Source organism: Microcaecilia unicolor, chromosome 5 (assembly GCF_901765095.1).
Source record: "Microcaecilia unicolor chromosome 5, aMicUni1.1, whole genome shotgun sequence".
Taxonomy (NCBI): domain Eukaryota; kingdom Metazoa; phylum Chordata; class Amphibia; order Gymnophiona; family Siphonopidae; genus Microcaecilia; species Microcaecilia unicolor.
In genome coordinates, this window is record NC_044035.1 from 5275418 (window position 1) to 5288711 (window position 13294).

The 13294-nt window shown below is 43.8% G+C and overlaps 1 protein-coding gene across 2 annotated transcripts in view; it reads right to left on the reverse strand.

Annotated features, from left to right (window-relative positions):
* INPP5F (inositol polyphosphate-5-phosphatase F) overlaps nt 1-13294 on the reverse strand; it is a 182596-nt gene that overhangs the window by 4779 nt on the left and 164523 nt on the right. For both annotated transcript variants that reach the window (XM_030202612.1, XM_030202613.1), the window contains 2 exons: nt 12528-12656; nt 2609-2696 (listed from right to left, as the gene is read on the reverse strand). In XM_030202612.1, the coding sequence (XP_030058472.1) occupies nt 2609-2696; nt 12528-12656 (217 nt within the window). The remainder of the gene's footprint in view (nt 1-2608; nt 2697-12527; nt 12657-13294) is intronic.

Sequence of the window (13294 nt, forward strand, 5' to 3'; positions counted from 1 at the left end):
CAAGTCCATTTAATAACGGTCTATGGACTTTTCCTTTAGGAAGCCGTCCAAACCTTTTTAAAACTCCGTTAAGCTAACCGCATTTACCACATTCTCTGGTAACAAATTCCAGAGTTTAATTACATGTTGAGTGACGAAACATTTTCTCCGATTCGTTTTAAATTTACTGCATTGTAGCTTCATCGCATGCCCCCCTAGTCCTAGTATTTTTGGAAAGCGTAAACAGACGCTTCACATCTACCCGTTCAACTCCACTCATTATTTTATAGACCTCTATCATATCTCCCCTCAGCCGCCTTTTCTCCAAGCTGAAGAGCCCTAGCCGCTTTAGCCTTTCCTCATAGTAACATAGTAACATAGTAGATGACGGCAGAAAAAGACCTGCACGGTCCATCCAGTCTGCCCAACAAGACAACTCATGTGTGCTACTTTTGTGTATACCCTACTTTGATTTGTACCTGTGCTCTTCAGGGCACAGACCGTATAAGTCTGCCCAGCACTAGCCCCGCCTCCCAACCACCGGCTCTGGCATAGACCGTATAAGTCTGCCCAGCACTATCCCCGCCTCCCACCACCGGCTCTGGCACAGACCGTATAAGTCTGCCCAGCGCTATCCCTGCCTCCCAACCTCCAGTCCCGCCTCCCACCACTGGCTCTGGCACAGACCGTATAAGTCTGCCCCGCACTATCCCCGCCTCCCAACCTCCAGCCCCGCCTCCCACTACCGGTTCTGCTATCCAATCTCGGTTAAGCTCCTGAGGGAAGTCGTCCCATCCCCTTTATGATTTTCGTTGCCCTTCTCTGCACCTTTTCTAATTCCACAATCAGGACTATTTTCGAAAGAGAAGGGCGCCCATCTTACGACACAAATCGGAAGATGGGCGTCCTTCTCTCAGGGTCGCCCAAATCGGCATAATTGAAAGCCGATTTTGGGCGTTCTCAACTGCTTTCCGTCAAAGGGACAACCAAAGTTCACAGGGGCATGTCGGCACCATAGCGAAGGCAGGACTGGGGCGTGATTAAGAGATAGGCGTCCTCAGCCAATAATGGAAAAAAGAAGGGCATCCCTGAAGAGCACTTGGCCAACTTTACTTGTCCATTTTTTCTTGCGACCAAGCCTCAAAAAGGTGCCCAAACTGACCGATGACCACCGGAGGGAATCGGGGATCACCTCCCCTTACTCCCCCAGTGGTCACCAACCCTCTTCCCACCCAAAAAAAAAAAAATTAAAAACATTTTTTTCCAGCCTCTATGCCAGCCTCAAATGTCACACCCAGCTCCATCACAGCAGTATGCAGGTCCCTGGAGCAGTTTTTAGGTGGTACTGCAGTGCACTTCAGGCAGGCGGACCCAGGCCCATCCCCCTCTACCTGTTACACTTGTGGTGGTAAATGGGAGCCCTCCAAAATCCACCCGAAACCCACTGTACCCACATCTAGGTGCCCCCTGTTACCCTTTAAGGGCTATGGTAGTGTTGTACAGTTGTGGGTAGTGGGTTTTGGGGGGCTCAGCACTCAAGGTAAGGGAGCTATGCACCTGGGATCAATTTGTGAAGTCCACTGCAGTGCCCCCTAGGGCGTCCGGTTGGTGTCCTGGCATGTGAGAGGGGACCAGTGCACTATGAATGCTGGCTCCTCCCACGACCAAATGGCTTGGATTTGTTTGTTTTTGAGATGGCTGTCCTAGGTTTCCATTATCGGCAAAAACTGAGGTCGGCCATCTCTAAGGTCGACCTAAATGTCAAGATGGTCGACCTAAATGTTGAGATTTGGGCCCATCTTGTTTCGATAATAAGGGATGCCCCGCCCCTTCTCCGGGCTGCCCTTAAAGATGGGCGCCCAGTTCGATTATGCCCCTCTATGGCAACTAGATAATAATGCTTGCTTTTCTCTCTCTCTTCATTCCCCCCTTAATACTAAACTAGATCCTGCAGTGCCTGCTAGATTCTATCTGCTAATGCTGTGGTACAAAGTTTTTAAAACTAAGTGGAAAAGACTATGGAGATTAGTTGATAAAATTTGCTTTTTTATATTTTTATTCTGCCTATCACTAACCTACAATTCCTCCTTTAAACCCCAATCTTTAAGTTCCCAAAGCATAAGCAAAATAGTGTTCACTTACCAGAGAAATGTCCTCTTCTCTCAGAACTTCTCATTGTGTTGACATTCTAACTATGCCATTCTTTGTATTGTTATTTGAATATTTTACTGCTGTAATTGCCTATTGCTCATGTTTGATCTATTCTTACTGTACACCCCACCTTGAATGAATTCCTTCAAAAAGGCGGTAAACAAATCCTAATAAATAAATAAAATAAATAAACAATACACAATTACTGCAGTAAAAATATTCAAACAACAAACCAAAGTATGGCACATAGAATGATTAGAAATTCAACACTTGGGAGAGATGAAAACAATACAAACAAGAGCCCTGTAGGTCTGTCAGACACAAGAAATGAAGCAAAGCCCTCCCAGGAGCCAAAGGAACCTAGTGTTCATTGCAAAGCTAGTACATGCTCTCTTTACAGGGAAACAATTTTGCCTCATTTTAAGTTTGTGTGTAAAGGAGCTGCTGATATGTAAAAGCTGCTGGAAACAGCACTCACCTCTCAAGCTTCTTTTCCAGAATTGGCACATCTAGCTCCAGGGCCTGCTTAGTGATTTGTAACATCTCTGCGATACACTGCAGGGTGTCTGAAATCCAATCAGAAAAACTGTCAAGTTCTCCAGAAACATAACATTTCCTAACTGCTCAGAATTTGGAAAGTTCTATACATTTTGAAAAGCAGCATAAATGTCTTGACTGTAAAATCCTGGGGGTTTCCAGCTCCCCTGTAGCAGAAGGGTTAATGTGGACAGGGTCTAATTGAAAAACATTACTTCCTGCAATAACATAGTACCATAGAGGCTTATTTTCAAAGCACTTAGCCCTTCCAAAGTTCCATAGAAACCTATGGAACTTTGGAAAGCTAAGTGCTTTGAAAATAGCCATAATAGTAACATAGTAGATGACGGCAGAAAAAGACCTGCACGGTCCATCCAGTCTGCCCAACAAGATAAACTCATATGTGCTACTTTTTGTGTATATCTTACCTTGATTTGTATCTGTCATTTTCAGGGCACAGACAGTATAAGTCTGCCCAGCACTATCCCCGCCTCCCAACCACCATCCCCGCCTCCCAACCACCGGCTCTGCCACCCAATCTCGGCTAAGCTTCTAAGGATCCATTCCCTCGAAACAGGATTCCTTTATGTTTATCCCACGCATGCTTGAATTCCCCTACCGTTTTCCTCTCCACCACCTCCCGCGGGAGGGCATTCCAAGCATCCACCACTCTCATCCGTGAAAAAATACTTCCTGACATTTTTCTTGAGTCTGCCCCCCTTCAATCTCATATCATGCCCTCTAGTTCTACCGCCTTCAAGTGGCACGTGCCCATGTGAGGAACGGGAAAACAGAGCATATGCAGCTCAATATTCCCTCCAAGGCAGTGGTTCTCAAGCCAGTCCTTGGGACACAGCATGAGACAGATTTGCATGCAAATTAATTTCATGCATATTCAGTGTGGATATCATGAAAACCTGGCTAGGTGTGTCCCGAGGACTCCTGCTCTAAGTTGAGCTTGTGCTGCACATGCCACACGTCAGATGGCAAAGGATGAGAGAGCTCAGGAAACACACTCCAGAGATCCAGTCATGCCTTGCTTTTTATTCCATTAAGGATTGTATCCTGAAATGCTCTCATATTCAAGTGTGTTCATGCATGGCTCCCATCTGTTTTTTTTATTTAGATTTTGCTCACACCTTTTCAGCAGTAGCGTCAAGAGTTACATTTTTTTTCTTACATTTGTACCCCGCGCTTTCCCACTCATAGCAGGTTCAATGCGGCTTACATGTCTGAGTTAATAGACTTACCACCCAGAAACGCCAAAAGATCATCCCGAACTTTCCTCAACCCCCACTTCCCTAATTGCAAGGGCGTAAAATAAAAGACGCTACACGCGTCAACCTTTTCTCACGTGGGCACGCAGTTCTGGAACGCACTGCCGCGCAACCTGAGAACGATCCACGAGCAAACCTCCTTCCGCAAATTATTGAAGACCCATCTTTTTGAAAAAATTTACGGAAAGAACCAAAACACATAAAGTCCACACTCACTGTTCACTAATGCATCAATACATCCACTTCTGAACTCTCATCCCCCGTAGTCTCACCTCACTCATACCTTTACTCACAGAAATATGTATACCATACATAATGCCCTTTTAACCTCCCGCTGTCTCCTTCCAATGTTTTAAGGTTTGGTTCCAGTGTTTATATTCCTTAACAACACTTTGATTGTCTCGCATAACTCTTCACAATGTAATCCATAACCAAGTTGTAACAAATTGTATTTCCATCATTCATATCGTATTGTAAGCCACACTGAGCCCGCAAAAAGGTGGGAAAATGTGGGATACAAATGCAATAAATAAATAAATAAATAAAAAATATTATATACAGGTACTTTATTTTTGTACCTGGGGCAATGGAAGGCTAAGTGACTTGCCCAGAGTCACAAGGAGCTGCCTGTGCCTGCAGTGGGAATTGAACCCAGTTCCCAAGGACCAAAGTCCACCACTCTAACCACTAGGCCACTCCGCCACACATTCAGGTACAGTAGGGATTTCACTACTCCCAGAGTTGGGAATCTAAGTTTGTACCTGAGAGACTTGCCCAAGATCACACAGAGCACCAGTGGGATCTGAACCAAGATTCCCTGATTGTCAACCCAGTGTTCTAACCACTAGGCCTACTCCACTGTTGAGATTCCTCCCTCTTGAACTCTGTTTTCAGAAAGAACATCTCAGATTTAGGCAGCCTATCAACACATTTCTTTGCGTGAGCCTTTTATCAAGTCTAAAGGGGACTGGATAGTTTGCTATTTTGGAAACTGTGTTTGTATTATTATTATTTAAAACTTAAAATCCACTATGATCAATGGAAATAGTGAGCTATATTTGAACATTTTATTTTTAATTTTTACTTTAAAAAATTGTAACCTGCTCTATCCCACAGTTCTAGGTGGTTAATCAAATCTGCCACTTCCTCGACTTCATCACCAAACCAGTTTTCTCCATGACAAGGGGGCATCTGTTAGATGCTCCTGGACAGCAGATTTGAGGTCGGAAACCCTGAGCCAAGAGAGACATCGCATTCCACTGATAAGGTGGAAATGCATGAAGAGACATCAAAAGCCTGCCTTGCCAGATATTTACGACAGTCAAGAAGATTTCTGTGAAGCTTATGGAATTCCTCAACCTTCTCTGGGGAAGGAATTCTGTAAAAGACAGAGTGCCCTTTATTAGAGATTTTAAGTAAATTGTGGAATAAAGTTGATAATCTAAGATACCATTGGTTAGCAATGACGCCTGAAAATGTTTTCTGCCAAAAGAGTCTAATGTTCTAGCTTCTCTTCCTGGAGAAGCAGAAGCATGAGATCTTGCACTGCGAGTGTGCTTTAAGGCAGATTCCACAACTAGAGAATGATGGGGTAATTGTGTTTTCTCAAATGCAGTGGATTTCTGTATCCTGTACATTGAATCAATTTTCTTTGGGGCTACCTGAACTGTCAGTGGAGTCTCCCAGTTTTTGAGTAGAGTATTCATCATAATTGAATGAAGTGGAACAGTAATTCCCTCTGTAGGAGTTCTGAATGAGGTCCTTCCTCTGTTTTCAATTTGAAAGGCATGGCTTGAGCCATCTCACAGACAAACATATACTCTCTGGAAGAAACCTATGTCTCTCAGGTGGAGGAGTAGGATCAGGTGGAATGCCATAGGACTCTTCAGTTGAGAGGTCCTCTGGGTCTTCATCTGTCTCCCAGAAAGGTCCGAGTCTGACCCTTCAAAGTACTGCTCATGGGAAGTACGTGGAAGAGAGTGTCAACTACAGCGATGGCTCTGCGTCAAGGCAGATGAGTCTCCGGAAGTTGGCGAAAGTTCCTCTGGCGATGTCAACACATGCGTCAGTCAGGTTCATGCCACAATGGACAGTCAACACTGAGCCAGTCTGCAGGACCTCTACCACTGACTATCTCTCCAATGTATCTGGCTGGGCTGAGGCTGTTGCAAGCACCCTATAAGCCTGTATAGACTGCGAATGCAGGAGCCCTGAAAAGTTCCTCCTTGAGCATAGTAAGGATTTCCTCATGAATAGGTGTCGGTACCAGCTGAGAAAGTGGTGTGGATGCAGCCTGAGTTATAGCATGTGCAGGTGTAGGAGATCTCGAAGACCTCAAAGGCTCTCAGTGAGAAATGAGCTGGAGAGAAAGAGAGTGGTCACTGTAACACGGACACTTCCCATGAATCGAGGATATTTATACAAGGAAGGTGTGGGCAGAGTGACTGGAGGGAGAAAGATGGCGATGCTTCTTTGGTTTTTTATGCAGGTTCCTCAATGCATGCAGAACTGATGACAAGGTCAGGTCCTGATGAGGATGTAGAGTCCTTATGGCTACACCATATCGAGCCTTGATGCTGCGTCAGTGTACCTGATGCCGATGCGGACATCAATGCAGATTCAGCATCATGTACAGAATCCCCTGCCATGCTCGATGCAGATGCCGATATCAATGCAGAACCAAATAGCTTTTCACGCTGGACTCTGCAGGCTTTAAGGATTCTTGCTTGCATGCACAGGCAAAGATTACACGGATTTAGTGAAGGAAAATCTTGCCTCACCAATCTACTACATTTCTTTGAAGGGGTGAACAAACATGTGGATAAGGGTGAGCCGGTTGATATTGTGTAAATGGATTTTCAAAAGGCATTTGACAAAGTACCTCATGAAAGACTCCAAAGGAAATTGGAGAGTCATGGGTTAGGAGGTAGTGTTCTACTGTGGATTAAAAACTGGTTAAAGGATAGAAAACAGAGAGTAGGGTTATATGGTCAGTTTTCTCAATGGAGAAGGGTAGTTAGTGGGGTTCCCCAGGGCTCTGTGCTGGGACCGCTGCTTTTTAACATATTTATAAATGATCTAGAGATGGGAGTAACTAGTAAGGTAATTCAATTTGCTGACGACACAAAGTTATTCAAAGTCATTAAATCGCAAGAGAATTATGAAAAATTACAAGAGGACCTTACGAGATTGGGAGACTGGGCGTCTAAATGGCAGATGACGTTTAATGTGAGCAAGTGCAAAGTGATGCATGTGGGAAAGAGGAACCCGAACTATAGCTACGTAATGCAAGGTTCCATGTTAGGAGTTACCGACCAAGAAAGGGATCTCGGCGTCGTCGTTGATGATACATTGAAATCCTCTGCTCAGGTCTATAAAATAATGAGTGGAGTGGAACGGGTACACGTGAATCATTTGTTTACTCTTTCCAAAAATACTAGGACTAGGGGGCATGCAATGAAGCTTCAAATTTTTCTTCACTCAACGTGTAATTAAACGCTGGAATTCGTTGCCAGTGAATGTGGAAAAGGTGGTTAGCTTAGCGGGGTTTAAAAAGGTCTGGTCGGCTTCCTAAAGGAAAAGTCCATAGACCACTATTAAATTGACTTGGGGAAAATCCACTGCTTATTTCTGGGATAAGCAGCATAAAATAAACTTTTTCAGGATCTTGCCAGGTATTTGTGACTTGGATTGGCCACTGTTGGAAACAAGATTTTGAACTTGATGGACCTTTGGTTTGTCCCAGTGTGGCAATACTTATGTCCTGATGTATACATTCAAGAGCACTCAAAGAACTCAAGCATGAAATTGACGATTTGCTGTTAGTAATATGTAACCTGTGGTTAAAATTGTCTGTAGTACCTGAAGATTAGAGGGTGGCCAATGTGACACCAATTTTTAAAAAGGGTTTCAGGGGTGGTCTGGAAAATTACAGACTGGTAAGCCTGACATCAGTGTTTGGCAAGATAGTGGAAACTATTATAAAGAATAAAATTACAGAACATGTAGACGAACATGGTTTAATGGGACGGAGTTAGCATAGGTTCAGCCAAGAGAAATCTTACCTCACCAATTTGCTTCATTTCTTTGAAGGCATGAATAAACATGTGGATAAAAGTGAGTCGGTTGATGTAGAGTATCTAGATTTTCAGAAAGCTTTTGACAAAGTTCCTCATGAGAGACTCCTGAGAAAATTAAACAGTCATAGGATAGGAAGCAAGGTTCTGGCGTGGATTAGGAACTGGTTATTTGACAGAAAACAGAGGGTAGGGTTAAATGGTAATTTCTCTCTATGGAGGAGGGTGAACAGTAGAGTGCCACAGGGATCTGTACTAGGACTGATGCTACTTAACATGTTTATAAATGATATGGAAATCAGAATGATGAGTGAGGTGATTAAATTTGCAGATGATACAAAACTTAAAACATGTGCGGACTGTGAAATATTGCAGGAAGGCCTTACGAAACTGGAAGACTGAGCATCCAAATGGCAGATGAAATTTGATGTGGACAAATGTCAGGTGATGTACACTGGAAAGAATAATCCGAATCATAGTTACCTGATGATAGGGTGCACCTTGAGAGTCAGCACTCAAGAGAAAGATCTGGGTGTCACTGTAGATAATATGCTGAAATCTTCTGCTCAATGTGCGGTGGTGGCCAAAAAAGCAAACAGGATGCTAGGAATTATTAGGAAAGGGATGGTGAATAAGACCAAAAATACTATAATGTCTTTGTATCGCTCTATGGTGTGTCCGACTGTGAGTATTGCATTCAGTTCTGGTCACCGTATCTCAAAAAAGATATAGCTGAATTAGAAAAAGTTCAAAGAGAGCGACCAAAATGATAAAGGGGATGGAACTCCTCTCGTATGAGGAAAGGCTAAAGAGGTTAGGGTTCTTCAGCTTGGAAAAGAGGGGAGATATGACTGAGGTCTACAAAATCCTGAGTGGTGTACAACAAGTAGAAGTACATAGATTTTTTACTTGTTCCAAAGACGACACTTGAGGAAGTTACATGGAAATACTTTTAAAACAACAGATTCTGATACTCCACCATTTCACCCTCAGATTATGAAAACTCCTAAAGGTGTTATAACACTATCATCATTAGGAGTTGTAGGGGTATTTCCCTGTGTGTCTCACCTTGCTGGTCTTGGCCTGTATAATCCTATGACATCAAGATGGAGTCTGCAACCTATGACTTGCACATCACTGATTTAGCTAATTCAGCTTTCTGGAAAATCACTAGCAGTCATGTAACACCAAGGACATGCAGTGGGCAAACCAGCCCCCCTTCATCTCCCTGAGAAACTGAAAGGGAGTGAGACATGGCTCCAGCAAGCCGGGTGAGAAACAGAAAATGCATGCCACAATGTAACGACTTGAAGGTCAAGAACAACGGACCCTTCTTGCCATGCAGTGAGCTGAGGAAGATCCAGATTGGGTTCCTGCAGTCACCTGACCGGGAGGTACTGGGAAAAGTGGGAACAAGGAGAAGTTAGTTAGTCAGAATCCTTGGAAGAAGGTGGATACTGGAAGGAAGACCAGAGAGACCTGATAAGGCCCATCGTCTGGTGAACTATGTATCCGGAGGAAGCATCGTTGGTTCAGCTGTACCTGCACGGAGTGACCTGTGCCCTCCCTGTCTGCTGTAGAGTATCTGTCCTATCTCGGACCAAGACTCGCTGGAAAACTCAGCTTGAGTCTGGGAAGTATCCTGTGCCAACTCCCGAGAGACTGCCACGAAGATCAGCCTGGTGAGAGATACAGTCATTTATTTCCTATTAGTCTGGGTTTAGTGAGTGGTGATTACCTGAGCAAAAGACTGGTTTATAGTCATAACCGTGGTCAGGAGATAAGCTGCTAATAACCGTACTACCTCGTAACATAGTTGTAGCATTACCAATCAGTTGTGGAATTTACCTAGCAACCTGTAAGGACAGAGTGTGTAGTGTGACAATATAGTTTGTAATTTTATCAGCCAGTATTTTTGTATTCAGCTAAAGCTTTGCCAGAGTTTCTATATTTGTATCTTATATTATCTATATTTTCTTATCTATAATAAAAGCTAATATATTTCAGCCTGCTTTCTCAGTTGCATTTCTCTCTCTCGTAAATATTGGCTTGGCGCCAATCCAAGGTTTCCCCCCTCTCCCCTAGACCGAGTACAGAGTAATCTGCTTGCAGATAGTTCTGTTTGGGAACCTCGGGCACAGATAAGTATTACCTGTGATTTACCTACAGAGTCTTCTGGGACTCCAAATGATCTTATTCATCATATTTCTCTCTAAAATTGTTAAATGTTCCTTCTTCTATCTTCAGAAGATTCAGTCACCAATACATTTTTTGGATTTTCAATCCAGTAAAACTCTTATACATACTTTATTAATAAGCAGGATTGATTATTGTAATTCGCTTTCGGTAGGATGTCCTTGATAACAACGGTTGCAACTGGTGCAAAATTCTGCAGTTAGACTATTGTATGATATTAGATATAACCACCATGTTACTCCTTTGCTTCAAGAACAATACTGGTTGCCTGTTAGGGAACGTGTTAAATTTAAGATCATAAAATTAGTATATAGAACTTTGTATACATGCATCTTCACTCAGTCCTGACTTCTTACTGTCCCATTCGTCCACTAGGATCATCTCAGGAGAATTATTTAGTAATACCATGGCTAGATTCATCTCGTACTCCAACCCTTTGGGATCTCCCTCTTCCTTTCAGAATTGTGTAAAGAAGCTTCACTTAAGAAATTTAAATCTGTTTTAACAACGTGGTTGTTTAGACATGCATATGATGTTTGAACGTTAGCGAAGTACTGGAAAAATAGGATTTTAATATTATTCACCAAGATGTTGAATGTGTCGCAGCCTCTGCCATGTTCGGGCCCCTCAATTGACCCTCAGACTCTCCATGTGGCGTCCTCGAGGGAACCACCCCTCTCCCGCTGCAGTGGACCGCGGGCTGGGACCTTCCTGGCAGCTCTATTGTGCTCCAGCCCAGCAGCAGCCTTGATGCACCACGACACAGGCAGGTTTTCCTAGGTGCACATGCGCCATGGCTCTATTTTTAAGGGCTGGAAGTCCCAGGTGCCTCCCGATTACATCACCCAACCAAACTATTTCAGGCACACACAGTCTTTCTGCCCCTGCCTTCACAACTGCTGCTGCCTTCAGTACTGTATCCCTGTCCAGCTCTCCAGTCCTGTCCAGCTGCCTCCAGTCCTACGTTCCCGCCTCCAGAACCACCCCAGGTCCCAGTTCTGCCGGGCCTACCCCCAAGGGCTCTATTGAGCCACCCCAGGTCCTTGTTCTGCTGGGCCCGCCCCCCCCCTCCCCCAAGGGCTCTTTTCAGAGCCACCCCAGGTCCCGGACATGCCGAGCCTGCCCCAAGGGCTCTTTTCAGAGCCATTCATTAGTTCACCTGCAATAAGTTATGACTCCTCTACTGTCTGTCAGCACCCTCCAGGCCCTAGGTCAGGAGCCCACAGTGGCTCAAGGGCTCATCATCCAGACCCTGACAGAATGTAGCCCCTTTTGTATCACCATTTGTACAAGTAATAAGTTTGATCTATTGTTAAATTCATTCCTCCCTTGTGTTTTCTCACAGTATGCGATTTATTTAGAGACTTTGTAAGTCTATGTGCTTTGAAAATAAGCACCCAAGTGTGTTAGTTTGATGTTATGTTACTGTTTTTATCTTATTTTTTATTTATTTATTTGTAACACTTATACCCCGCGCTCTCCCACTTATTAGCAGGTTCAATGCGGCTTACAAAGTAAACCACCGCTAACTTCTATCTTGCTGCACCTTATGCCTGGAACCGTCTTCCTGAGCCCATACGTCTAGCTCCATCTCTACCTCTTTTTAATCCTATGCTGAAGGCTCACCTTTTCACTGCTGCCTTTGGCTCCTAGCCCTACTCATTTACCCTCCTCCTCCTCCCCTATTCCTCTCTACCCTGTAATTCCCTTGCCCGTAATGTCTTGTCTGTCTGTTTTACCTAGATTGTAAGCTCTTTGAGCAGGGACTGTCTCTCTATGTCAAATGTTCAGCGCTGCGTGCGTCTGGTAGCGCTATATAAATGCTATTAGTAGTAGTATTAGTAATATCTGCAATGGGCGGTATATTAAATGATTCTAAAATAAATTATATATTTTTATGTTTGCTGCTAATTTGTATTTGGGTTTTATTTTAAACCTTGTAAGACACTTTGAAAGTACATCCCAGTTAATCCTAGCCTTTTACCTTTTTCCTCTGTATTTCAATTATCTAGCTTAAATCGCTAAGTATTTCATTACAACTGCTCCTAACTGAAGTTTTACCAGTCTAACATTATAAGATGTATTTTACTTTCTGTTAATATATTTTGAACACGTTCGTGCTTTTCTAATTGTTATGTAAGCCACACTGAACCTGAGTTCTACTCGGGCTAATGCAGGATATAAATCTCATAAATAAATAAACATTTGAATAAATAAAACCTGTTAGGAACTAGTTCCAAATTTCTATTCTGGAGAAGTCTATGGCTTGCTTCATCTACAAACTGTATCAAATTTAGCTCTAAGAACTCACCTTTCCCATCTTCCTCGGGGTTGCGTATCACAGCTCGAAGCGTATGGAAATAGCCACTGTTTCCTTTGTGTTTATAATGTAGTCTCATGCAACAGAACTTGGGCTTCCCAAAGAATGTAGGCTCGGGACCTGGGACACAAAAACAGAAGAGAATCCAAGGTAAAAAAAAAACAAAACAAAACAGTCTTGAAAAGGAAAAGTGAACACAAAACCTAGCATAGTAGCTGTGTACTAAAACGATGCAAGACTTAAAAGCTTCTGCCGGTCCAGGGATACCCAGATCAATTCATTTACTCTGAAATATATATTTACTAGTGGAACCCAGTCCATTTCCTCAACAATTAAACGGGTCCTAGAAAGACTCTCCCCTGCCCTCCCCTCCATGTCCAGCGATTCTCCTCTTCCCTGCCCTCCCATCCATGTCCAGCGATTCTCTTCTCTCCTGTCCTCTCCTCCCATCCATGTCCATCGATTCTGCCCTCCCCTCCCCTCGATGTGCTGCGATTCTCTCTTCCTTTGTACCTCATCGTTTTCTGGCTGGCCTGTCTGGCTTCCCTTCCGTTGGTAACATCCTGACATCAGCTCGCTTCCAGCATTCTCTTCCCTCACACTGTTCCACCCACTAACGTCATTACGTTTTGACGCAAGGCGGGGCAGTGAGGGGGAATGGAATGCTGGAGGCTGGCTGACGTCATGAGATGTTACGAACCCAGGCAGCCAGACAGCGATGGAATGTTGGAGGTACAAATTATTATATAGGATTTGCC